The sequence below is a fragment of the Botryllus schlosseri genome, chromosome 15 (assembly GCF_051294905.1).
Source record: "Botryllus schlosseri isolate E-star chromosome 15, Bs_hap1, whole genome shotgun sequence".
NCBI lineage: Eukaryota > Metazoa > Chordata > Ascidiacea > Stolidobranchia > Styelidae > Botryllus > Botryllus schlosseri.
The window spans coordinates 16996346-17023706 of NC_137250.1; the positions used below are offsets into that span (position 1 = coordinate 16996346).

General features: G+C 41.9%; 2 protein-coding genes, 1 long non-coding RNA gene and 7 other non-coding genes across 10 annotated transcripts; 6 read left to right on the forward strand and 4 right to left on the reverse strand.

The window, feature by feature from the left end:
- Positions 1-724: 724 nt before the first annotated feature.
- Positions 725-797, reverse strand: Trnam-cau (transfer RNA methionine (anticodon CAU)). Its single transcript has one exon. It is a non-coding gene; the product is annotated as a tRNA-Met (tRNA).
- Positions 798-1566: 769 nt separating this feature from the next.
- On the forward strand, positions 1567-1639 carry Trnam-cau (transfer RNA methionine (anticodon CAU)). Its single transcript has one exon. It is a non-coding gene; the product is annotated as a tRNA-Met (tRNA).
- A 4574-nt stretch (positions 1640-6213) lies between these two features.
- Positions 6214-6286, reverse strand: Trnam-cau (transfer RNA methionine (anticodon CAU)). Its single transcript has one exon. It is a non-coding gene; the product is annotated as a tRNA-Met (tRNA).
- Positions 6287-7056: 770 nt separating this feature from the next.
- Trnam-cau (transfer RNA methionine (anticodon CAU)) lies at positions 7057-7129 on the forward strand. The gene has a single exon. It is a non-coding gene; the product is annotated as a tRNA-Met (tRNA).
- A 4604-nt stretch (positions 7130-11733) lies between these two features.
- Positions 11734-11806, reverse strand: Trnam-cau (transfer RNA methionine (anticodon CAU)). The gene has a single exon. It is a non-coding gene; the product is annotated as a tRNA-Met (tRNA).
- Positions 11807-12548: 742 nt separating this feature from the next.
- Positions 12549-12621, forward strand: Trnam-cau (transfer RNA methionine (anticodon CAU)). The gene has a single exon. It is a non-coding gene; the product is annotated as a tRNA-Met (tRNA).
- A 3075-nt stretch (positions 12622-15696) lies between these two features.
- Trnam-cau (transfer RNA methionine (anticodon CAU)) lies at positions 15697-15769 on the forward strand. The gene has a single exon. It is a non-coding gene; the product is annotated as a tRNA-Met (tRNA).
- Positions 15770-16813: 1044 nt separating this feature from the next.
- LOC145456968 (ribosome production factor 2 homolog) lies at positions 16814-18610 on the forward strand. The gene is made up of 2 exons (XM_080335117.1): positions 16814-16972; positions 17652-18610. Exon 2 carries the CDS (start codon positions 17656-17658, stop codon positions 18565-18567), a length of 912 nt encoding a protein of 303 aa, XP_080191243.1. The 5' UTR covers positions 16814-16972; positions 17652-17655; the 3' UTR covers positions 18568-18610.
- A 945-nt stretch (positions 18611-19555) lies between these two features.
- LOC145456970 (uncharacterized) lies at positions 19556-21422 on the reverse strand. The gene is made up of 2 exons (XR_013920745.1): positions 21285-21422; positions 19556-19881 (listed from the first exon to the last, which is right to left on the reverse strand). It is a non-coding gene; the product is annotated as an uncharacterized LOC145456970 (long non-coding RNA).
- LOC145456969 (small ribosomal subunit protein eS1-like) lies at positions 21369-25173 on the forward strand. Its single transcript, XM_080335118.1, has 6 exons — positions 21369-21520; positions 21694-21844; positions 21908-22014; positions 22909-23068; positions 23999-24191; positions 24993-25173. Exons 1-6 carry the CDS (start codon positions 21459-21461, stop codon positions 25118-25120), a joined length of 801 nt encoding a protein of 266 aa, XP_080191244.1. The 5' UTR covers positions 21369-21458; the 3' UTR covers positions 25121-25173.
- The last annotated feature ends 2188 nt before the right edge of the window (positions 25174-27361 follow it).

Below are 27361 nucleotides of genomic sequence, written 5' to 3' on the forward strand. Positions count from 1 at the left end.
GTCATGACTCGAGTCATCCCAACACTGGCTCGATCGACGCTTTAGTTCAAACTCACTAAATACTTGAATTAGGCTATACCTGTAGACCGTCGCACAATTCCGCATCTACACAATTACAAGTAGAATTTGCTTATTCCAAGATAAGCAAAGACTTCATCATGAGATATTAGATAATACTAAGATAACACAGAGCAATGGAGTCCACAGATAAGTTACATATTGAGCTTGGCTGCATTGTGATAATGTGAGAAATGGTAGTTGTTTCACTCGTTTATTTCAATTGAATATTTGTTTCGTATGAATTTGTGGTCATATCTTCTGGTTGTGTTGGATCATCTCACTTGGCCACTTGACTTGAGAATATGGATGTGTGTTCGGACAAACGCTTTGGTAAAACGAAAAGACCAACGGAGGCTTTTATATTTTCTTCTGCCCAAGACACAAGACACAATATCGATAATACGACATAAAAGATACAATGCGATGTATAATGAATAAAGATCAGGATGTCGAAACGACCAATTACGGTCTCTTAATGTGACATCCACCTCGGCTGAGGGCCCGCTGTGACAGTGTTTGAGTTTCATCTTGAAATCTCTGTGTCTCTGATGCTAAGAAAAGATTAGACGCTCTTTATCAACTCCCTTGTATACGTCCTTCTGTTGACATTCGAGCTACGTTCACGTCGATGGTGATTTTACACTGCTGCATTTCCACAAAAGGTTGCCTCGAGTGAGGATCGAACTCACGACCTTGAGATTATGAGACTCACGCGCTGCCTACTGCGCCATCGAGGCTTTATGTAGCAGAGGATGGTTTCGATCCATCGACCTCTGGGTTATGAGCCCAGCACGCTTCCGCTGCGCCACTCTGCTGTTGGGAGTAACTGCAAATCCACATCATGATACTCAGCGAACACTAAAATTCTATCTTGTAGAACGTGGTTTCACGGTGCCTTCGGAATGGTATCTTGATCTTTGTTGGTTTATCAGCGGTTCTTGACTTGACTTGAAACTATACCGATATTATTTACGAAATTCATTCAAGAATATGGATAAATTTTCTCGCGTTGCGCCACTACGCGACGACGATTCTCCTTCTATATTATGATTCTACGATTAAAAACGTTCGGGCGCAGCTTATTTCACAAGAAAAGAGTGATAACTCAGAACACAAGGGCTCTTCGCGATTGGAAGTCCTCCGGTAGCCAATTTAACATGGATGTATGCCGTTTATACATCATCGAAATGCGGCCGTGAATAGGAAACCGGTTGAACACTTCTGCGATATATCAACGCAGAAGACAAAATGTGATTATGCCTTAAAATCTCGTCGCTCAGAAGAAGGCCAGCACGATAAAGGTCAAGAGCCGCTGATAAACCAACAAAGATCAAGATACCATTCCGAAGGCACCGTGCAACCACGTTCTACAAGATAGAATTTTAGTGTTCGCTGAGTATCATGATATGGATTTGCAGCTCCTCCAACAGCAGAGTGGCGCAGCGGAAGCGTGCTGGGCTCATAACCCAGAGGTCGATGGATCGAAACCATCCTCTGCTACACAAAGCCTCGATGGCGCAGTAGGCAGCGCGTGAGTCTCATAATCTCAAGGTCGTGAGTTCGATCCTCACTCGAGGAAACCTTTTGTGGGGATGCCGCAGTGTAAATGCACCATCGACGTGAACGTGGCCCGATTGTCAACAGAAGGACTATAGAAGGAAGTTGACAAAGAGCGTCGATTCTTTTCTTCGACTCAGACACACAGAGATCTCAAGATGAAACTCGAACACCGTCACATCAGGCACTCGGCCGAGGTGGATGTCGCATTAAGAGACCATAATTGGTCCTTTCGACATCCTGATCTTTATTCATTATACATCGCATTGTGTCTTTTATGTCGTATTGTCGATATTGTGTCTTGTGTCTTGTGTCTTGTGTCTTGGGCAGAAGAAAATATAAAAGCCTCCGTTCGTCTTTTCGTTTTACTATAGCGTTTGTCCGAACAAATATCCATATTCTCAAGTCAAGTCAAGAGGATCGAACCCACGACCTTGAGATTACGAGACTCTCGCGCTGCCTACTGCGCCATCGAGGCTTTATGTATACATAGCATCCATCGACCTCTGGGTTATGAGCCCAGCACGCTTCCGCTGCGCCACTCTGCTGTTGGAGGTTCTTCGAATCCACATCATGATACTCAGCGAACACTAAAATTCTATCTTGTTGAACGTGGTTGTACGGTGCCTTCGGAATGGTATCTTGACCTTTGTTGGTTTATCAGCGGTTCTTGACCTTTATCGTGCTGGCCTTCTTCTGAGCGACGAGATTTTAAAATATAATCACATTTTGTCTTCTGCGTTGATATATCGCAGAAGTGTTTAACCGGTTTCCTATTCACGGCCGCATTTCGATTATGTATACACGGCATACATCCATGTTAAATTGGCTATCGGAGGAATTCCAATCGCGAACAGCCCTAGTGTTCTGAGCTATCACTGTTTTCTTGTGAAATAAGCTGCGCCCAAACGTTTTTAATCGTAGAATCAGAATATAGAATGAGAATCGTCGTCGCGTAGTGGCGCAACGCGCGAAAAATTCTTGAATGAATTTCGTAAATAATATTGGTCAGTGCTTTCCAACCTTTTTGAGCTTCATTCGCACTTTTTTTGGAAAATAAAGTTCATTCGCACAAGCCCACCGAAAATTGCTCTACAAAAAGAAGATGAAGAAACATTGGAATATTCCGTTCAAATGTGCAGCAAATTAGCTAGCATAGCTGTTAGGCTATGAAGTTTCTCATTTAAAAGGCAACTGTTTTCCCTCGTTTTGATCCCAATTATTTCACTATAACGCTTCTCGGCAGATTTTGTACAATAACGCCTACCATAGTGCTTGGATGGCCAGGTCCTAAGAACTGTTCTGCACTCATATCCAAAATACAGCGTATTTTCCGCGAGTGAAAAACTCTAGCTGGCAGAAATCGTTTTTGAGAGATGACACAAAGGGCCCAGAGGCTCCAGTTTCTCGAAAGGGTGAAAAATCCACATGTTTGTGTTGAGGCTTGTGCTTGATGTCTTGGGAAATACGCTCCAATACCGTCAAGGAGAGTATCCATATCAGAGCTCGCTACCTTATGATTATAGGCTACGTTGCGTCAAATTGAGTTTTCTCTTTTTTCGATATCCCATTCTCTGTCTCGTGAGTATATGAGAAGATCAAATAAAGTCACGATACTGTTCAATCGAGTGTTGGGATCAAGTCACTACCTTCGAGTCACGAGTCATTTCGAGTCATTGCACATTTTGACTCGAGTCAAGTCAAGTCAATCGATTTTCGAAGGGGACTCGAGTCAAGTCAAGTCACTTGATTTTTAGAGGTGACTCGAGTCAAGTCGATTCAAGTCAAGTCAAGTCAAGTCACGAGTCAAGTCACAATTCAAGTCAAGTTGCCTTTTCGATGTATGCGGCATGATTACATCATTTTCATTTTACTAGCTGTCTGAAATACAGATTGAGTAGTCATTGATTTTGAACCGATGAACGAATATTCAGTTAAATATACATGCAAGAAGGCGCTGTATCGTTCACATATACGCAGAACAGCTGACCTACGCAAGTAATTGCATAGCCTTAGTTTACAGTTACTAGCCAAAATAGAGAATAGAGAAACGAATTGATAAGATGCAATAGGTTACCATTTACAAATTGATGTGATACAATCCCAGCCAACGCCTATGGTTGAGGACTATATAAACTTCATTCAATTTCAACAATTTCAATAAAACAAGAGGGTTGGCTAAGGTAAGAACAGAGAACAGAAATAAACCTTTTGCTGTTAAATTACTTAACTAAACTAGTATAGTTTACGACAACTTGAGCTGTAAGCTTCGATCAGGGCTTTGGAGCAGCCGTAAATTTAAACTGCTCCAGCTCCGGCTCCGGAGCTCTCTTCTATCATACATTAGCTCCGGCTCCAGCTCCGGAGCCGCATTATTACCACTGCTCCGGCTCCAGCTCCGGCTCCGGCTCTGAAATTATCGAATGGGCCTGTCTGTATCAGGGGTGGCCAACCCGTGGGCCAAATGTGGCCAGAGAGAGGGTTTTGCGTGACCCGCGAGCTAATCTCCTATTATATTATCGAAAATGAATTGCTCAGATTGTGAAATTGCAATGCAAACCAAAAATTACAATTCTGGCTGCGACACTTGGGATGTTGATGACTAAAATATCAGTTCCGACGCATTGGCAGATCCAGGGTCCAATCATATTTTCAGTAAATCGTCGTACATTACAATAAACTTAAATAGTAGCGAAAGTTTTCTTCACGCTTTGCGTGTTTAATTGTCACACGATTTCTTGCTTGATAGCCTACCCCCTACTAAAAATGAAAAAAAAAAACGCCTAATTTACCCGATTGAGTCGAACTGTATTCGCAATTACGGGAGAAAGTCTTTTCGCGTTTGCGCTCGCATAAAGATCGTCGACGGTGAAATGTAGACACAAAATGATCGTCGCATATTATCGGAGACCTTCGGTATCGATGTGGCCAGACGCCGAATAGTCGTGTCCTTGCAAACTGAGCCTAGCGGGCGGTATACAATAGACCCGCAATACTCAAGTAATAATATTATTGACCTTATTTATTTATAAACTTCGAAAATTTTACCCGCTTGGCGTGGCTAGTGGACCGCGCACTCGTTCATCAATTGCATGTGCCCCTTTAGCCGAAAGGTTGGCCATTTCTTGGTTTATATAGATTACTAATCTACCCATAGGTTAGTTATCTATAGTAATCTAAAATATCAGCCGTCAGTAACATCCGATGTAGCAACGAAGACATATAGGTGCCGCCGTGCCGGCTTGTGACGTCATACTGAATACTTGTCAATTGTTGTCATAGTTGCACTAGAACGAACTTTACTCTATGCCATTGCTGTGCACAGCATTAAAATTCAGGCCTGCTGTTCAATTATGATAAATCAGCAGATGTGGTTGTTGCATATATAATAGCATCTTATGAAATAGGTCGGAGCCGGAGCTACTCGTCAAATAACGGGCTCCAGCTCCGGCTCCGGCTGAATTTTATGTAGAACTCCGGCTCCAGCTCCGGTGAAAATGCACGGCTCCGGGGCTCCTGCTCCGGGCTCCGGCTCCGGCTCCAAAGCCCTGGCTTCGATCACTTCGCGTGCGGTCAATTTATTTGTGAGAGAACAATGGAGGCTCAGTAAAACGCACGATCATTGAATGATTGGTCGCTCTCACGGATTACACCAGCGTTTCGCGGACAATCCAAATATATGCAAGATACAGTGATTTTTATCGACAACGATAGTTTGATGATTTGAAATTGACTCGTGAATTTTGATCCGAGTCTCGAGTCAATTCACATTTCCGATACGCCGAGTCAAGTCAAGACAAGCCATTTTAGCAAAGTGACTCGAGTCAAGTCAAGTCATGCGAAAAAGGTGACTCGAGTCTAACTCGAGTCAAGTCATGACTCGAGTCATCCCAACACTGGCTCGATCGACGCTTTAGTTCAAACTCACTAAATACTTGAATTAGGCTATACCTGTAGACCGTCGCACAATTCCGCATCTACACAATTACAAGTAGAATTTGCTTATTCCAAGATAAGCAAAGACTTCATCATGAGATATTAGATAATACTAAGATAACACAGAGCAATGGAGTCCACAGATAAGTTACATATTGAGCTTGGCTGCATTGTGATAATGTGAGAAATAGTAGTTGTTTCACTCGTTTATTTCAATTGAATATTTGTTTCGTATGAATTTGTGGTCATATCTTCTGGTTGTGTTGGATCATCTCACTTGGCCACTTGACTTGAGAATATGGATGTGTGTTCGGACAAACGCTTTGGTAAAACGAAAAGACCAACGGAGGCTTTTATATTTTCTTCTGCCCAAGACACAAGACACAATATCGATAATACGACATAAAAGATACAATGCGATGTATAATGAATAAAGATCAGGATGTCGAAACGACCAATTACGGTCTCTTAATGTGACATCCACCTCGGCTGAGGGCCCGCTGTGACAGTGTTTGAGTTTCATCTTGAAATCTCTGTGTCTCTGATGCTAAGAAAAGATTAGACGCTCTTTATCAACTCCCTTGTATACGTCCTTCTGTTGACATTCGAGCTACGTTCACGTCGATGGTGATTTTACACTGCTGCATCCCCACAAAAGGTTGCCTCGAGTGAGGATCGAACTCACGACCTTGAGATTATGAGACTCACGCGCTGCCTACTGCGCCATCGAGGCTTTATGTAGCAGAGGATGGTTTCGATCCATCGACCTCTGGGTTATGAGCCCAGCACGCTTCCGCTGCGCCACTCTGCTGTTGGGAGTAGCTGCAAATCCACATCATGATACTCAGCGAACACTAAAATTCTATCTTGTAGAACGTGGTTTCACGGTGCCTTCGGAATGGTATCTTGATCTTTGTTGGTTTATCAGCGGTTCTTGACTTGACTTGAAACTATACCGATATTATTTACGAAATTCATTCAAGAATATGGATAAATTTTCTCGCGTTGCGCCACTACGCGACGACGATTCTCCTTCTATATTATGATTCTACGATTAAAAACGTTCGGGCGCAGCTTATTTCACAAGAAAAGAGTGATAACTCAGAACACAAGGGCTCTTCGCGATTGGAAGTCCTCCGGTAGCCAATTTAACATGGATGTATGCCGTTTATACATCATCGAAATGCGGCCGTGAATAGGAAACCGGTTGAACACTTCTGCGATATATCAACGCAGAAGACAAAATGTGATTATGCCTTAAAATCTCGTCGCTCAGAAGAAGGCCAGCACGATAAAGGTCAAGAGCCGCTGATAAACCAACAAAGATCAAGATACCATTCCGAAGGCACCGTGCAACCACGTTCTACAAGATAGAATTTTAGTGTTCGCTGAGTATCATGATGTGGATTTGCAGCTACTCCCAACAGCAGAGTGGCGCAGCGGAAGCGTGCTGGGCTCATAACCCAGAGGTCGATGGATCGAAACCATCCTCTGCTACACAAAGCCTCGATGGCGCAGTAGGCAGCGCGTGAGTCTCATAATCTCAAGGTCGTGAGTTCGATCCTCACTCGAGGCAACCTTTTGTGGGGATGCCGCAGTGTAAATGCACCATCGACGTGAACGTGGCCCGATTGTCAACAGAAGGACTATAGAAGGAAGTTGACAAAGAGCGTCGATTCTTTTCTTCGACTCAGACACACAGAGATCTCAAGATGAAACTCGAACACCGTCACATCAGGCACTCGGCCGAGGTGGATGTCGCATTAAGAGACCATAATTGGTCCTTTCGACATCCTGATCTTTATTCATTATACATCGCATTGTGTCTTTTATGTCGTATTGTCGATATTGTGTCTTGTGTCTTGTGTCTTGTGTCTTGGACAGAAGAAAATATAAAAGCCTCCGTTCGTCTTTTCGTTTTACTGTAGCGTTTGTCCGAACAAATATCCATATTCTCAAGTCAAGTCAAGAGGATCGAACCCACGACCTTGAGATTACGAGACTCTCGCGCTGCCTACTGCGCCATCGAGGCTTTATGTATACATAGCAGAGGATGGTTTCGATCCATCGACCTCTGGGTTATGAGCCCAGCACGCTTCCGCTGCGCCACTCTGCTGTTGGAGGTGCTTCAAATCCACATCATGATACTCAGCGAACACCAAAATTCTATCTTGTAGAACGTGGTTGTACGGTGCCTTCGGAATGGTATCTTGACCTTTGTTGGTTTATCAGCGGTTCTTCACCTTTATCGTGCTGGCCTTCTTCTGAGCGACGAGATTTTAAAATATAATCACATTTTGTCTTCTGCGTTGATATATCGCAGAAGTGTTCAACCGGTTTCCTATTCACGGCCGCATTTCGATTATGTATACACGGCATACATCCATGTTAAATTGGCTATCGGAGGAATTCCAATCGCGAACAGCCCTAGTGTTCTGAGCTATCACTGTTCTCTTGTGAAATAAGCTGCGCCCAAACGTTTTTAATCGTAGAATCAGAATATAGAATGAAAATCGTCGTCGCGTAGTGGCGCAACGCGCGAAAAATTCATCCATATTCTTGAATGAATTTCGTAAATAATATTGGTCAGTGCTTTTCAACCTTTTTGAGCTTCATTCGCACTTTTTTTGGAAAATAAAGTTTATTCGCACAAGCCCACCGAAAATTGCTCTACAAAAAGAAGATGAAGAAACATTGGAATATTCCGTTCAAATGTGCAGCAAATTAGCTAGCATAGCTAGCTGTTAGGCTATGAAGTTTCTCATTTAAAAGGCAACTGTTTTCCCTCGTTTTGATCCCAATTATTTCACTATAACGCTTCTCGGCAGATTTTGTACAATAACGCCTACCATAGTGCTTGGATGGCCAGGTCCTAAGAACTGTTCTGCACTCATATCCAAAATACAGCGTATTTTCCGCGAGTGAAAAACTCTAGCTGGCAGAAATCGTTTTTGAGAGATGACACAAAGGGCCCAGAGGCTCCAGTTTCTCGAAAGGGTGAAAAATCCACATGTTTGTGTTGAGGCTTGTGCTTGATGTCTTGGGAAATACGCTCCAATACCGTCAAGGAGAGTATCCATATCAGAGCTCGCTACCTTATGATTATAGGCTACGTTGCGTCAAATTGAGTTTTCTCTTTTTTCGATATCCCATTCTCTGTCTCGTGAGTATATGAGAAGATCAAATAAAGTCACGATACTGTTCAATCGAGTGTTGGGATCAAGTCACTACCTTCGAGTCACGAGTCATTTCGAGTCATTGCACATTTTGACTCGAGTCAAGTCAAGTCAATCGATTTTCGAAGGGGACTCGAGTCAAGTCAAGTCACTTGATTTTTAGAGGTGACTCGAGTCAAGTCGATTCAAGTCAAGTCAAGTCACGAGTCAAGTCACAATTCAAGTCAAGTTGCCTTTTCGATGTATGCGGCATGATTACATCATTTTCATTTTACTAGCTGTCTGAAATACAGATTGAGTAGTCATTGATTTTGAACCGATGAACGAATATTCAGTTAAATATACATGCAAGAAGGCGCTGTATCGTTCACATATACGCAGAACAGCTGACCTACGCAAGTAATTGCATAGCCTTAGTTTACAGTTACTAGCCAAAATAGAGAATAGAGAAACGAATTGATAAGATGCAATAGGTTACCATTTACAAATTGATGTGATACAATCCCAGCCAACGCCTATGGTTGAGGACTATATAAACTTCATTCAATTTCAACAATTTCAATAAAACAAGAGGGTTGGCTAAGGTAAGAACAGAGAACAGAAATAAACCTTTTGCTGTTAAATTACTTAACTAAACTAGTATAGTTTACGACAGCTTGAGCTGTAAGCTTCGATCAGGGCTTTGGAGCAGCCGTAAATTTAAACTGCTCCAGCTCCGGCTCCGGAGCTCTCTTCTATCATACATTAGCTCCGGCTCCAGCTCCGGAGCCGCATTATTACCACTGCTCCGGCTCCAGCTCCGGCTCCGGCTCTGAAATTATCGAATGGGCCTGTCTGTATCAGGGGTGGCCAACCCGTGGGCCAAATGTGGCCAGAGAGAGGGTTTTGCGTGACCCGCGAGCTAATCTCCTATTATATTATCGAAAATGAATTGCTCAGATTGTGAAATTGCAATGCAAACCAAAAATTACAATTCTGGCTGCGACACTTGGGATGTTGATGACTAAAATATCAGTTCCGACGCATTGGCAGATCCAGGGTCCAATCATATTTTCAGTAAATCGTCGTACATTACAATAAACTTAAATAGTAGCGAAAGTTTTCTTCACGCTTTGCGTGTTTAATTGTCACACGATTTCTTGCTTGATAGCCTACCCCCTACTAAAAATGAAAAAAAAAACGCCTAATTTACCCGATTGAGTGGAACTGTATTCGCAATTACGGGAGAAAGTCTTTTCGCGTTTGCGCTCGCATAAAGATCGTCGACGGTGAAATGTAGACACAAAATGATCGTCGCATATTATCGGAGACCTTCGGTATCGATGTGGCCAGACGCCGAATAGTCGTGTCCTTGCAAACTGAGCCTAGCGGGCGGTATACAATAGACCCGCAATACTCAAGTAATAATATTATTGACCTTGTTTATTTATAAACTTCGAAAATTTTACCCGCTTGGCGTGGCTAGTGGACCGCGCACTCGTTCATCAATTGCATGTGCCCCTTTAGCCGAAAGGTTGGCCATTTCTTGGTTTATATAGATTACTAATCTACCCATAGGTTAGTTATCTATAGTAATCTAAAATATCAGCCGTCAGTAACATCCGATGTAGCAACGAAGACATATAGGTGCCGCCGTGCCGGCTTGTGACGTCATACTGAATACTTGTCAATTGTCGACAACATCATATAGTTGCACTAGAACGAACTTTACTCTATGCCATTGCTGTGCACAGCATTAAAATTCAGGCCTGCTGTTCAATTATGATAAATCAGCAGATGTGGTTGTTGCATATATAATAGCATCTTATGAAATAGGTCGGAGCCGGAGCTACTCGTCAAATAACGGGCTCCAGCTCCGGCTCCGGCTGAATTTTATGTAGAACTCCGGCTCCAGCTCCGATGAAAATGCACGGCTCCGGGGCTCCTGCTCCGGGCTCCGGCTCCGGCTCCAAAGCCCTGGCTTCGATCACTTCGCGTGCGGTCAATTTATTTGTGAGAGAACAATGGAGGCTCAGTAAAACGCACGATCATTGAATGATTGGTCGCTCTCACGGATTACACCAGCGTTTCGCGGACAATCCAAATATATGCAAGATACAGTGATTTTTATCGACAACGATAGTTTGATGATTTGAAATTGACTCGTGAATTTTGATCCGAGTCTCGAGTCAATTCACATTTCCGATACGCCGAGTCAAGTCAAGACAAGCCATTTTAGCAAAGTGACTCGAGTCAAGTCAAGTCATGCGAAAAAGGTGACTCGAGTCTAACTCGAGTCAAGTCATGACTCGAGTCATCCCAACACTGGCTCGATCGACGCTTTAGTTCAAACTCACTTAATACTTGAATTAGGCTATACCTGTAGACCGTCGCACAATTCCGCATCTACACAATTACAAGTAGAATTTGCTTATTCCAAGATAAGCAAAGACTTCATCATGAGATATTAGATAATACTAAGATAACACAGAGCAATGGAGTCCACAGATAAGTTACATATTGAGCTTGGCTGCATTGTGATAATGTGAGAAATGGTAGTTGTTTCACTCGTTTATTTCAATTGAATATTTGTTTCGTATGAATTTGTGGTCATATCTTCTGGTTGTGTTGGATCATCTCACTTGGCCACTTGACTTGAGAATATGGATGTGTGTTCGGACAAACGCTTTGGTAAAACGAAAAGACCAACGGAGGCTTTTATATTTTCTTCTGCCCAAGACACAAGACACAATATCGATAATACGACATAAAAGATACAATGCGATGTATAATGAATAAAGATCAGGATGTCGAAACGACCAATTACGGTCTCTTAATGTGACATCCACCTCGGCTGAGGGCCCGCTGTGACAGTGTTTGAGTTTCATCTTGAAATCTCTGTGTCTCTGATGCTAAGAAAAGATTAGACGCTCTTTATCAACTCCCTTGTATACGTCCTTCTGTTGACATTCGAGCTACGTTCACGTCGATGGTGATTTTACACTGCTGCATCCCCACAAAAGGTTGCCTCGAGTGAGGATCGAACTCACGACCTTGAGATTATGAGACTCACGCGCTGCCTACTGCGCCATCGAGGCTTTATGTAGCAGAGGATGGTTTCGATCCATCGACCTCTGGGTTATGAGCCCAGCACGCTTCCGCTGCGCCACTCTGCTGTTGGGAGTAGCTGCAAATCCACATCATGATACTCAGCGAACACTAAAATTCTATCTTGTATGGTATCTTGATCTTTGTTGGTTTATCAGCGGTTCTTGACTTGACTTGAAACTATACCGATATTATTTACGAAATTCATTCAAGAATATGGATAAATTTTCTCGCGTTGCGCCACTACGCGACGACGATTCTCCTTCTATATTATGATTCTACGATTAAAAACGTTCGGGCGCAGCTTATTTCACAAGAAAAGAGTGATAACTCAGAACACAAGGGCTCTTCGCGATTGGAAGTCCTCCGGTAGCCAATTTAACATGGATGTATGCCGTTTATACATCATCGAAATGCGGCCGTGAATAGGAAACCGGTTGAACACTTCTGCGATATATCAACGCAGAAGACAAAATGTGATTATGCCTTAAAATCTCGTCGCTCAGAAGAAGGCCAGCACGATAAAGGTCAAGAGCCGCTGATAAACCAACAAAGATCAAGATACCATTCCGAAGGCACCGTGCAACCACGTTCTACAAGATAGAATTTTAGTGTTCGCTGAGTATCATGATATGGATTTGCAGCTCCTCCAACAGCAGAGTGGCGCAGCGGAAGCGTGCTAGGCTCATAACCCAGAGGTCGATGGATCGAAACCATCCTCTGCTACACAAAGCCTCGATGGCGCAGTAGGCAGCGCGTGAGTCTCATAATCTCAAGGTCGTGAGTTCGATCCTCACTCGAGGCAACCTTTTGTGGGGATGCAGCAGTGCAAAATCACCATCGACGTGAACGTAGCTCGAATGTCAACAGAAGGACGTATACAAGGGAGTTGATAAAGAGCGTCTAATCTTTTCTTAGCATCAGAGACACAGAGATTTCAAGATGAAACTCAAACACTGTCACAGCGGGTCCTCAGCCGAGGTGGATGTCGCATTAACCCTTTGCGACCGGCGGTCTAGTATACTAGACCGCGACTGTTTAACGCAGAGGAGTCTATATTTAATCCAAGATAGCTAGACCTGTATTGGTAATAAACGATTGCAATCGGTTGGTATGTATAGCTCTTATAAATACGCATACATCAGACCATGTATAACCTAATGTTGCAATGTATATCCTGCTTGAAATGCAGATTGAACACGCAAAAAGGTTTCCCGCAAAATTGAATTTGTAATGATGTTCGCGTGAGTGACCGCCTGAAATATAAACCATTGTATCTTCCGTTCTAGACTTCATATAACCGATTACAGTTATCTTCTATGACTTGCTGTTGGTCATACTATTCTATGAAAGTCCTTATATCGAAGATTAGCACGTAGAAGATGTTTCAAATTGACGTGAAAGAAGCATACCTTATTACGTGAAAATCATGGCTGCGTAAGATGACCTGACTCGTTGCGGTTTCAAACAGATGTACAATTGCTTCAGGCAATAGCAAATTATACATATAATTAGCCATTATCCTGGCCTATCCATCAATATCCACATTATGGAGCTTGGTTTTGTATAAGAAAGCCGACACCAGCCCTAACACCGCACAAATAAGCGTGCGAGTTAGGCTATTTTTGTACCCGAGCCTGTGATAACAACATCATATAGAGGCAGTTATATATCTGTTTTAGATGGCACACGAAGTTACTGTTGGCTTGTATGACTACTGTTGATCATACATGGAGCATTAGCCGTGTAGAATACAGTTCAAATTGATGCGAAATAAAGCAATGTATCACGTGAAATGACTTCCCGAGCGTATATGGGCACTGGGCAGTGTCGAATAAGGCAATATGTGTATACTTACGGATTCCTTGCAGCTGCAAGTTACATATAACAAGCAACTGGGGTTGATAACACTTCAATAGCATGGAGATGTAGGCCTATACTAACGGCAACATTGCCTAGGCAGTTCCTATGTTCTGCACAACTGGACGCGCGTTGCCTTCAACGAGAATACGAGATTACGTAATCGATTACTCATCGGCGGCGGCCGCGTGATTGTGCTCATCATCACTACCTTTCCAAGATCGTAGCGCTGGGTTATGAAGCGCTATGGTAGCATGTAATGTCTCGTTGGAACGTAGAGATTCATGCGGAAGGCAATCAGGTGGTCATATACTGAGAGAGGGCCTAGGTATGACGTCAGGAGATATAGAAGAACAAAATTGTAATTTATTTTCAAGAAATCGCGAACATTTTCTCGCATAACGCTATTCCCTCTGGCGTCTGAGCCGTGAGAGTATCTCAGACCGCTAGGCGGCTACTTCAGGTTGACGGCAATATATTGGGCGTCGATTTGAGCCATATGGATGACATTTTATCGTTTTCTATGTGGATGCAGTAAAATTTTGGTCAGTAGGCCGGCCGGTTACAAAGGGTTAAGAGACCGTAATTGGTCGTTTCGACATCCTGATCTCTATTCATTACATCGCATCGTCTTTTCTATGTCGTATTGTCGATATTGTGTCTTGTGTCTTGGGCAGGATAAAACATAAAAGTCTCCGATCGTGTTTTCGTTTTACTAGGACCTTCTTGCGAACACACATCTATATTCTCTAGTCAAGTGGCCAGGTTAAATGGTCAAACAGTCCAACACAACCAGAAGATATGGCCACACATTTATATGAAACAAAAATTCAATTGAAATAAACGAGTGAACTGGTTTTCACATCAACACATTGCAGCTAAGCTCGATGTGTAATTTCTCTGTGTAATCCCATGCTCATGCAGTTATCTATTTCCAAATGAAGTATAGTTTTGTTCTACTTGCAATCGTGTAGAAATGTACGAGGGTCCTTTTATATATATTTGACTACCAACAATGACTACTCTGACCAACTCCACTTATCACGAGGGTCCTTTTATATATATTTGACTACCAACAATGACTACTCTGACCAACTCCACTTATCACGTTAATATAATATATCTGTCAGGGGTGTGGCCAACCTGAGACCGGAGAGCATAATTGCGCGATGGTATACAAGTAGCCTAATTCAAGTCGCGTGTGTTGGGCAATTTGGATTTACGAATCCGATCTCAGATTTTTGAGATCTTTCAATTCAACTTACACATTTTTTTCGTGACTTTCTTGTATACATTTGGGCGATTCCAATATATTTTGACTCTATACTGATAATCCTTATGATTGGTCAACAAATAACAACTTGAAACAAAGTGATTAATAACAATGTTGGGCCAAAGCGAAGATGCATCATCATTTTTTTGTTTCCGTAAATTTTCGAATAACAGCTCTGCCTGCAAATGTGATCACACGTGCGGAGCAAGGACAAGTAATTGTTAGTAATATGTGCAACTACCAATATTATTTACGAAATACATTCTTCAGTATGAAAAAAATTTCGCGCGCGGCACCACTTCGCGACGATTCTCAATAGCTGTTCATAACATACAAGCAATTTCGGTACGTACCGAAAGCTTGCCGGACATTCCCAATAACACTATTCAAAACTTACGTGCGTTTTACGTATTCGACAAGAAAACAGTGATGCCTCAGAACAGAACAAGGCTGTCCACAATGACAAGTCCTCCGGTAGCTAATTTAATATGGATATCTGCCGTCCAGGTGGTCCATTAAGACTGTCCGGAGGAATGCTGCCGTGAACAGCAAACGGGTTCAACATTTCTGCTCTATGTCAACGCAGATGAAAAAAATGAAAGCTCTCTCTAGGAGTTAGAATTAAAGTGTTTCGTAACTACCATAATGTGGAATTACAGGTCATCCGAAAGCAAAGTTGCGCAGCGGAAGCGTGCTGGGCTCATAGCCCAGAGGTCGTTACATCGAAACCATTCCCAACTGCATGACGCCTCGATGGCGCAGTAGGCAGCGCGTGAGTCTCATAATCTCAAGGTCGTGAGTTCGATCCTCACTCGGGGCATCCTTTTCGATAGTTTTCGTGGTGCGAAAATCCACCATCATGGACGTTACAGAACGTCTACAGCAGTGGCGCGCTCCGAGGCGTCGAAAGTCTGATATGGGCTGGTCGCAGTTCTTGCGTCATATTTCAGAAACATCAGCTCGCTATCTGTAAATGTGATCACACGTGCGGAGCAAGGATAATTAGGCTATATGAGAGTTGCATGTACGTATATTGTGGAGCTACCAATATTAGCCTATTTACGATGATGGATGACATTTTCGATTTATTAAAAAATGAGGACAAATCCTCCTAAAAGAGGACGTATGGTAACCCTGGCGTCCCTACAAGTTCCCTTCCGTCGAGACTGGAGCACGTTCCGATGCGATTGAAATTCGAATGATCGTTATTTATGGTTATTGAACAGTTGTTTTGGGTGTGCATTTCTTGGCCATTTCTTTTTTTATCGTGTACGAATAGATGGATCTTAAGAGACCGTGCTCGATCGTTTCAGCATCCTTCTATCTGTTCATCACCCCATTGTGTTTTGTGATTCAGAAGGTATCTGAGAGCGGATAAAAATAATATAACCGTCAATCAGCCTAATAAGTATAGTCGTTTGGAATTTGTATGTCCCAGGTTCATTTTCGTGAGTCACCCTTAACTGTCCAGTCGGCAGACCAGTGTGCCATGGCACCCTGATTGAGAACCAAAAGGGATAAGAGCAAAGAGCACTGAGCATCCAATTTGTTCATTACACCGTATTGTGTCTTGTGGATCGCATCGTCTTGTGTGTGTTTTGCGGATGACACTATAAAAGCCAGCCATTGTCTTTTCAATTTTCCATGTATAGTTTTGAATGATGAACACGCACAAATCCAGATTCTCACGTCCACAGGCCAAGCGAGATGGCGGGACACAACCAGAGACCACAAATTTATATCGTAATCTTTTGGTTTTTATTTATTTGATGATAATTTTAATAAAATGATGATGATGAAACAAAAATTTCAAATTGAAATAAACGATTGAAATTAAATACATCAACACACTGCGGACAAGCTCAATGTGTAATTTATTTGTGGAATCCATTGCTATTTATGAGACGTTCTACATGTGTTGTTTTGTGACGCCGATTGACGAAAGCTGGCGAAGTTGCATAAAAAATACCCAGTCTTGGATTAGCGACAAAACCTTTTAGTTTGGGGGAAGGAAATCGAAACGGTAAGTCAAATGAAGACAAGACTTGAAAGAAATATAATAATATAGCTTGGAGTGAATAAGTGCGGGCCAGGTGTGACTAGAAGATTTATATGGAGTACGCGTACTGTATGGAATTGGAATCGATGTCCTGTGCTCACACTGTGTTCTATTTTTTATATTAATCTAACTCGGAAAATCATCGCTGCTCACCTGATATATTAGGCAAAACGGCCAGCGACTCCAGTCAGGTATTCAATGTTTACGGCACAGTCGGTCAAACTATCTGACCTGATACTGTTATGAGTTCAGTTTATTATTAAATTTTTGTATCCTATCAAGAAGAGAAATATGTATTTTCGGAAATTCATAAGCCTATATATGAATGTAGAATACGAGGTTCTGGCTGGGACGGCGATGATTTCATGTAGTAAGCATGCAGCCCCTCAATAGAAGCATGTAATCTCATATAGTATTGGGGATGGTACAATCATATAACTTATGTGAAGTGCAATTTGCATGATGAGAAACCTAATGTCTTGTAACCAATAAAATTTGTTTCGAATGACACATGGCATATTGGGATTCTCTACTGATGAAACCAAAAATCCTTTTTTGTATTTACGAATCATGAAATTCCGTTGAATTTGTGTTTTTCCGATTTAACTGATTGTACCGTACTTTGACTCATTTTACTTTTCAGCACAATGGAAGAAGGCATTATAAAGCCGAAGACGCAACGGCACAAGAGAATATTGGATCATCGCGCTCCCAAAGTATTCGAAAACGACAAGAAGGCCCTTATAATCAAGGGAGGAAATACAAGCAACGTCGTCACCACCGCACTGCAAGAACTCCACATGTTGAAAAGGCCAAACTCCATCTTTTTCCGTAAACGTAATATTTGTCGACCTTTTGAGGACGCGACTTCGATCGAGTTTCTCACTAAAATGAACGACGCGTCTCTATTTTTGTTCGGTTCTCATTCAAAGAAGAGACCCCATAACCTCGTGATCGGTCGGACGTACGATCAGCAAATTCTCGACATGGTCGAATTGGGCATTGAAAAATTCACATCACTCACAGAGATCAAGGGTCCTAAGTCGAGCGCGGGAGCTAAGCCGTGTCTCATATTTAACGGCGAGGGTTTCGAAGCAGACACCGACCTGAGGAGACTAAGATCGTTGTTGATAGATTTTTTCCGCGGCCCCGTGATCACAAACGTCACCTTACAAGGACTGGAACAGGTGATAAGCTTTACGGCGATTGACGATCGTGTTTTGATGCGAAATCTCAAGGTGAATTTGAAAAAATCTGGGACGAGAACACCGCGTATCGAACTGTCTGACATGGGTCCTAATTTTGATTTTGTGATCCGTCGTACAAAGCTAGGCTCGGACGATCTGTACAAAAGAGCTTGCAGGATGCCTAAAGCGGCGAAGCTCAGGAAGAAGAAGAATATATCGAGGAGCGTGTTTGGAGAGAAGCACGGTCGCATACACATGACCAAGCAGAACGTGGATTCTATTCAGTTACGAAAAGTAAAGGCGTTGAAGAGGAAGTTACCGTCGGAAACCGATGCGAAAAAGGCAAAAACCGATACCAAGGAAAAGGAATGATATGATGCTGGTCTTAACGTGTAATAAAATCATTTATACTTTACAGATGGTTGTTGCAACGTCTGAGGTTTGAAGCAGAATATCTTGAAAACAGATTTCCAAACTTATTAGATTTGTAACTAGTCATTGAATTTGACATATGATCGACGGCACTGAATTACTAGTGTTCAACGTTCATTCAGTCAGTTAACCGAGGTAAAATATTCGTAGTCATCTAGTTGTATCTAGGTCTACAATAATTTGTGTACTCCATCATGTGTTGTTTGTGCTACAAGGGATGTGGTTAAAGCTGGTTCTTAAGTCGAAGTATCCATGAACATTTTGACTGATGGCATGTCAAAACTACTTCCAAGTTGAAGTAGAAAATTAACCAATGAAGAGTAGTAATGTCAGTTATGATATGTATGTTTGGTTGCATCATCAGTCTGCCAGTTATGATATGTATGTTTGGTTGCATCATCAGTCTGCCTTTGGTATTGGAGGACTACCCTTCATTACTACGATATGTATGTTTGGTTGCATCATCAGTCTGCCTTTGGTATTGGAAGACTACCCTTCATGACTAACACAAAATTGCCAATGGCGCTACAAATAGTAGCAGTTTCAACGATATATCAATTGACCATAATATATGAGCTATTTTGCTTAGTTGTGGAAATTCCACCTTTGACATACTGCTTTCTACTTCATAATGTATGAAAATCAAGCAGTCTTGGCAAAAGCATAATCACTTGAGCACTCTGAAAAGGCAAAACCTACTTGAGCACTCTGAAAAAGTATAATACTCAGGTATGGAGACTGGCCACCTCTGCTCGCATGATTCAAGTTTTAAAGAATATGACCTTGCGATTGACTGGCACAATTCGACCATATTCAATTTGAGGCATCAAACGTGCTGCAAGTAGTGACTTCCAAAACCAAATACAACCCACGGTCTGCAAACATTGCCATTCCTGCAGAATGAGGAGCTAAATAAACTTCTCATAAATACACGTGAAAACGGTTTATTGTGAAGTTGACATTTTTTCATGACCATTTTCCCGTATCTTGCTAGATTGTCTTTTGAGTCTGGATGGCGTAACGCCTGTGTGCGGATCTTCCGCGGTGTAGTCTGCTCATGGAAGATTCATTCGGCCACTTGCTTGTATACAAAAGCGATCCCTTTCAGCGCCACACATGATAATAGAAATAGCAGCATGTTCTTTTGGACTTCTTTCGTCTGCTTTTTGAGCGCCGCCTCCAGCTCTTCCCGGGTTGGTGGCGCTCCAGCTGCCGATTCTCCTAGCCTGATCATGGTTAATTCCAATTATGGCACTGCCAAGAGAAGGTCCATATTAATATACAACATAAAATTCTTGAAGATATCGTCGTCAAAGTAACTTGATCCATTTTACAAATTTTGAGAAAATTGACTTTACGTAAAGTTTTCATCTTCTTTCAACCCTTATATGGGCCCTGATTAACTTTGAATTAATGAGACAGACATAACCATGGCCAAGATATGGCAGAATAAAATTGAAAAATTGGATTTATTTTCAAGTTTCAAAAGTGGATAATCGACATAAGTTACTTTGATTCCACTGCGACGATATACTCGATGCGGGCAGTCTCACAGTTGAGCATAGGGACACAAGGATATTTTAGTCATGAATTAGTGTGGGGCGGCAGACAGGGATACGCGACTCTTGGGGTATATAATGTAATTATTGGGAAGTGTGTTGCTTTATTTGATTTCATATCGCCTGGATGCTGGATATGTAACTCACTCTTCTGGCTCATCGGGTTCAAACTTCCATAATGTAAAACACTCAAGGACACTGTGATCAAGATCAATTAATACAGTAAATATAATAGTTGATTCAGTTCAGGCAAGATGTGCAATGCTTTGATAGAGATGAAAATATTACTAATTACGGTAGTAAATACTATAAGAGCTTCTTGGAGGTACAGAACTTCAATTCAATTGAATAGTGGTGTATTGAACTGATAAAAATTGCTAATAAACCAATAATAGGATATTCCATTTATTCATATTGTAATGATATATTATTCAATTAAATACTATAACGTCTATAAGCACATCATAATTCAGAAATCACATCAACAATGACAAACATTCTTCAAATTACAATCCTACGCCAGGCAGAATCCTTCAACCCAACATTGTATAGGCCTACTTAGTTAGCGTTGAGACTGGTGAAAATGATGCCACCTTTACACTTCAGACACCTTGCCTGCTGATGCTGATACTGAGTCTTAGCATAAAGTTTGCTCTGCTATTAATACCGTGTAATACCAAGCTTTTTCGCGAGGGCAGGTATCAGATTGACAGATCGTCAGTCAGTCGAGTGATTTCCGTATTTTTAGAAAATGACTCGACTCATAAGAAATCGTGATTCGAGTCATTACAACCCTGAAGAACAGTACAATAATTCAATTAACTGCCATTCCTTGATAATAAAATCTGATTAAAAATTTCAAGAACAGTGGAGTCCGATCAAAAATATGCCTGCAGAAAACGGTATCGGCTGCAATCCAACGCACAATCCGATTGACATTGAGCAAATGTCAACGATACGATACGTGAGGCATTGGAAAAACAAAAAGTGTTCAGCACCATGTTATACGCGTGATTAGCTTTCCCTCTATCTCAACAATATTTCTCTATGATATGTGAATGAATTATGATATATCCTTGATAAACCAAGTAAAATTACCTGTAATATTGAGATAATCTATAATATGTGGGATGATTTGACTAAATATAAAAAATAATGTTCTGAATCTACCGAACATTACTAGCGGCTTTCTTTCGAAGAGGTGAAAGGTCGTGTTCAGTAACCACGTACGACTGCAGCACTGGTCTTTCTTTCCCCCATCTGTGCCCGAGAATGGCTGTCGGCAAGAATAAGCGCCTCACCAAAGGCGGTAAAAAAGGTAACAAGAAGAAGATGTAAGTAATGATTTGTACGTTTCTGAATCAAAGTTGTTAATAGTTACCGAAACAAGGTTCTAGTTGTTATCAGCAATTCCGTACAACGCCGATGTTTGTAGATTTAAACTGAGACTTCCAATTGTTGGTTGTTCCATAGTTTCTGTTGACGGCCTGCTTCTACGATTTTCTAGTGTTGACCCGTTCTCCAAAAAAGACTGGTACGATGTCAAAGCTCCGGCGATGTTCAAGCAGCGCCAAATTGGAAAGACGCTTGTGTCTAGAACAGTGGGGACCAAGATTGCGTCAGACGGCTTGAAAGGAAGAGTGTTCGAGTGCAATCAGGTAATATTGATGAATCTGAAGATGTAAGACAAGCTAGCAAACGCGAATCTCAAATTTAAACAGGCTGACCTTCACGGTGATGAATCAACGTACAGAAAAATGAGACTTATCGTCGAAGAAGTGCAAGGAAAACATTGTCTCACAAATTTCCATGGCATGTCACTGACGAGGTACTGTACATATCTGCTGTATATTTGGTCGACTCTACAACTAGCATTTGACATAGACTTTTTTTAGTAAGATCTCGGATGAATTGTAAAAAAAATTATTTGAATATTTTCGCTTGAAAACCGAACTGTGTTATGTCCATTTTTTGAAATTTTGACTTGAATTATGTAATGAATCCAGATTAACCAGCTATGTTTTCAATCTACCATGAAAATTGATTTCAAATGGCCACAGTGGAAATACAAACTAGAAAACTTGGAACCAGGTAAAAACGAAAGATATCTGTCTAAATCGTGATAGAAGATTGATTTTTATGGTCCAAAGCGATCTGAAGCAGTATAGACCAAAATATCGTGGTGTAGTGTCGGCAAGCACTCTAACTGTTACTCGTATAGGCCTGCTAATGAATTTTGATCCCACAATTATGCTCACCGATCAATCTATGCTTTAAAATCAATCACTGTTGATCACGCTCGATATATCAACAGGAATGCGCAGTAGAGTTCAAACCATTCACTGATCAAGATCAAGTTGTCAGGTTACCCTAAAAGACATTGCACACCAAATTTGATTCAATCCTAACACGTATAAGCCATCACGGAGCCAATCAAAATTTTCAATTTATTTATAGGGAAACAACCCTATGTCTTCAAAGATAATGCAATGTAGACTCAATTTCAACTAGTAGGAGCACAGAGTTATTTGAGTTTTTCGTTGATAATTCTTGGATTATCCACCAATCGAAATTTGCAATTTCACAACTGCCAACTGAGTTTCAAACCCTTGATGCCGTTGTGGATATCGAAATTAGATTGCCTCATTTTCATGTGCGAATGCCACTGTGAAAGGTTTCAGTCATTTTATGTCCATGACAAAAACCTACGTTCTTCCTCCAGGGATAAACTCTGCTCCATGGTAAAGAAATGGCAGACTCTCATCGAATCGAACGTTGATCTCATGACGACTGACGGCTACAAAGTGCGTCTCTTCTGCATCGGTTTCACCCACAGAAGAAATAACCAGATCAAGAAAACTTCTTACGCGCAACACCAACAGGTACGCGTCCGATTTTTCGTGTTCGAATGTCGTGCTCGGCGAGCTGCAATGTCGCAACACTGGACACGTGTTTGTCGTGTCATGGTGACGCTATGCTCGCTAGATTGATGCTTTCAACGCTACCGCTGTATCCGGTAAGTGGCTACAGTGGTCAGTATGCAAGCGACAATTATGTGTAGGAAATATTCGATATTGTTGTATGAATATTTGTTCGGAATACTACTGAAGATGAGTATGATGATAAACTTCATTAGCCGCTATTCCCTGCGGATAATATTAGAAATGGTTGTTTTATTAGTTAGTAGTGTTATCTGTATGAATCTTTGTTGCTCATATAGCAAAAATACTATTAAGCTTCGTTATGGCAGCAGCTTTTTCATATCGGATGAATTTGCGCTCCAACATCTTCTTGCTGCTCGTTGGCACCGAGTAGATATATAGATGCTGTACGTTTTGTGACTTCCATTTGGTAAAAGAAGAAACTTGGAAGCATTCATAGCTGTTTGAAAGTTTACGTATACTGTATTTACGCTTTTAAAATAACAATTGAAAATATATAACCCTGCTTCTGCAGCTACTGTGGAGGCTGCCTTGGTTGATCTTGATTTCCTATCCCATGTAGCATGTCTTACCTATTCGTTGTAATCAGGTTGATGTTAAAAGCACCAATAAGTCTACCAGCATGATTGTCTGTTGTCATGACGGCAGTTCTGCAGCAATTTAGTAAACCGGCAATTTAATAATTTGGCAATGCTTTTCTTTACCTTCAAGAGCCTTGATACCCTCTCTTTGTACTTGTACGTTTGATATTGCGAGACTGTTTAGGTGCCCTGTCGGCCTAGTTCAGACCTAGCTGTGCTACCAGCCATGCATAATTATGTGCTCTGGTGGCTGCGTGACATTTTGAACTTCACGCGATCGCAATTGCAGATTCGTAACATCCGAAGGAAGATGGTCGAGATCATGACCCGCGAAGTGACGTCCTCTGACCTCCGGGAATTCGTGAACAAGCTCATTCCCGATTCGATCGCCAAGGATATTGAGAAGGCTTGCCAGGGCATCTATCCACTGCATGATGTTTACATTCGTAAGGTGAAAATTCTGAAGAAGCCGAAGTTCGATGGTGAGTTTGTGGGGGTTATTGAAATAGTTTTTTTGCGGTAATGTGATTTGGCTTCTTCGGTCGATGGTACTTTCTGAAAATTGCCTTTCATGCCGTAACAGAACTTTGTAAGCTTGGCGAGCTCCATTGTCGCAACACATTTTGGATGTGCCATGGGTGACACTATGCTCGCTAGATTGTTGCTTGCAACACTGCCGGGTACATCCTATCAATGGTTGCAGTGGTAAGTATGTAAGCGACAATTGCACATTGCGTTTTGAATATTCGATGTCATGTGTACGAGTTCTTCGATGTTAACTCTCTTGATAATCTACAAAGCGAGCAACAAGTTTATGACCTTTGTTCGCTCCACCGGTGAATCGATTGAATAATAGTGCGTTCTGCTCCATCAGTTACTGTGGCGAGTGATATGGTTTGATCGCAATATCGAGGCTGGGTTTTTCCTATACTGTGTAGCACGGGAACTGAATTGTGCAAATTTTTCTGGTCATTGAGTACATTTTGTCGTAAATATATATTTCAGCCCACTTGGGCTCAACTGCTATGGACTATGATCTGAATTAGAAACAGATTTAGCGGCTGTGCACCATTGAAAATTGGCCCCACGTTGCTGTTCGCACAAGTTCTCGTCAGGGCAATCCGGCCCGTAGGCTGTACACCTCTGGTGTCGATCTTCTATGTAACAAGCGAATAATCTTGATAGTTGGTGCTCGTAGTCTGATCCGCGGCATCTATTATGTTTTGCCCGTTTCGTTAGAATAATTTTGAGACGTCACTGTATCCATTCTTTTTACAATCTAGTTGGTCGACTCATGGAAATCCACGGCGAAGGAAAGGGGGCCAAGACCGCTGCGACTGAGGAAGGTGACACCGGCACCAAGGTCAGCAGAGCTGATGGCTTTGAGCCACCTGTGCAAGATACTGTTTGATGGAAAATCAGTTTTTGCGAGACTCCTAATAAATCAATGACTTCTACGGTCTACACACTCCATTAGTTCTGGGGGGGAGGGTACTGTTGTTAGTAAGATCGTAGCCAGGAAAAAAATTTAGGGTTGCAAGTTTCAGGGTAAAATTTCCTCTCTTGAAGATACGGAAAACTGTAGCGAAGATAGTGGGTTTGGGCCTCCCTAGAAGATAAGGGCCTTTATTTGGTGATTAACTCGACTCACAGGGAGGTATTTATACAAGTATTTCACTCGCAGTAATGTCTTGTGATAATTAGGGCGGTTGATCAGACACCTACCCGAGAAAGTAGGAAAGTATCTTACGTTGCGACTAATTTTGATTATTTCTACCATAGCGTGTGATGTAAGTACCAGATGTTGAAATTTAATTTTTTTTCTTGTAAAAATTTGAGTTACAAGTCAAAAGTTTTTCAGGCCCAATTACTTCGTAAGGACGGACAATTGCTACCCGAAATGAAGCTCGGTATAATTCTAGCGTGCGAAAACACCTAATTTACATACATGCCGGTCATGATTTTTAACGTCAAAATCTTCCGTCGCGGAAAATCAGTGCCGTACTTCGGTGCGAAGCATCAAAATTTTTCAGGGTTTGTTGGTGAATCGGTCAATAATATTGTCATATTGGTCTTGGTCCCCCATAGGGTGATTAGCCGAACTTATCAGGCTGTACTTCGCCCCCTGGTCACGATTTCACGGCTACTCGTAAGCTCGACCTCGTTTTCTTGTAGGCCGACCATAGTCGCGTGTATGAACGATTGAGAAAGTCTCGGCCAACATCCCTCGTGATTTTCGGCGCCGACGTGCCTGCCTATTTCTATAAATTGAACAAATTAATGTTTTTCGGGGGTTGGGATTCTCAATAAAATCGAGTCATGCACATTAAGTCATCATCATTATTGGTTTGTTAGCAATTTTTATCAGTTCAATACACCACAAAAATGCGATACAATGAAAAGATAGGAAGGTGTCGAAGCGACTTGGAGTAGTCTATGGAGTCGCCGAAGAAATTTTCATGTATAGTGATTCTGGCAAAACTACTGCTGTATCGACCCTGCATAATTATCGAATTTACTGGTAGATCTGATAGAGAGAGTTGTCATTTTCATCCAACCAAAATACATAACAAACAGACGACAATGATGGCGGTACATAGAATATGCTTGCACATGCACAGTATTCGTTATCAGATAGGAATGATCGATACGACCGTGAAGGTCAACTAGTCTGGTCACACCCGCAATAGATATAAGCGCTGTCTCCAAAGATTTAGATAACACGCGCATCACGCTTGGTGAAAAGCTCATCCGCTCAAGATTGATGCGGAACAATCAAAGGCCATAAATTCAGCAATTGGCAAACATTTGTTGGATCATCCCGCTTGTGTGAAAAAATTTTCGAGACAACAGATTTCGTGCCGTTGGGAGGCAATGTTCCCTCTAAGCTGCGCACGTGCGCAAATGCGCAGTGCTGAACCGGTCTCTGCGCACAGAAAATCTTGGCTGCGCACAAAAAATCCGTAGGGATGACTTTTTTTCTTGTTGTTCTCCAAGTGACCGCGCAGACTCGTGAGTCGTGAAAAATCAGAGGGAACATTGCCAGGGGCCAATAGTGTTATCGGTGAAGTCTGAAACCGAGGTACAAGTGCGGCCAGTAAAGGTAAATATTGCGCTCTGTGAAGAAATGATAATTTGCAATGACGTGCGCCTCACGATAGAGATTTTTCTTTTAGTATGGTCTCGTACGCGTGAGCGATACTGATATCATTTCAGTAGCACAATCTTTTCTGGGAATGGCGAAATAACATGGTTTAACTAAATAACAATGGGCTAGCGCGAAGTTAATCTGCGAGAAACTAACGAATAGTCTTCTCCGTGTGGCATAAACATTGCGTAAGATTTACCGTACAATTACATGCCGTGAATTTTCGAAGTCATCACTTCCATCAGGCAAAGCTGATCACGTATGGTGAGATAGGATAATATGCAGAATATGCAAGTACAAGCACCAACATAGTTGAAAAATCCATCCCCTTGCGAACGTTGATCGAGAAACGCTGCAACTGTGCACTGTAGGGCGTTGAATTACATCAGCTTAAAAATTTGATATTATTCAATTCGTTTGAACGGGAGTTTTCTGTCGATAAGGTAATATCTAGGATTACCACATTTTGGAAATCTGAAAAGAGGACACTTTTGCAATACCGGA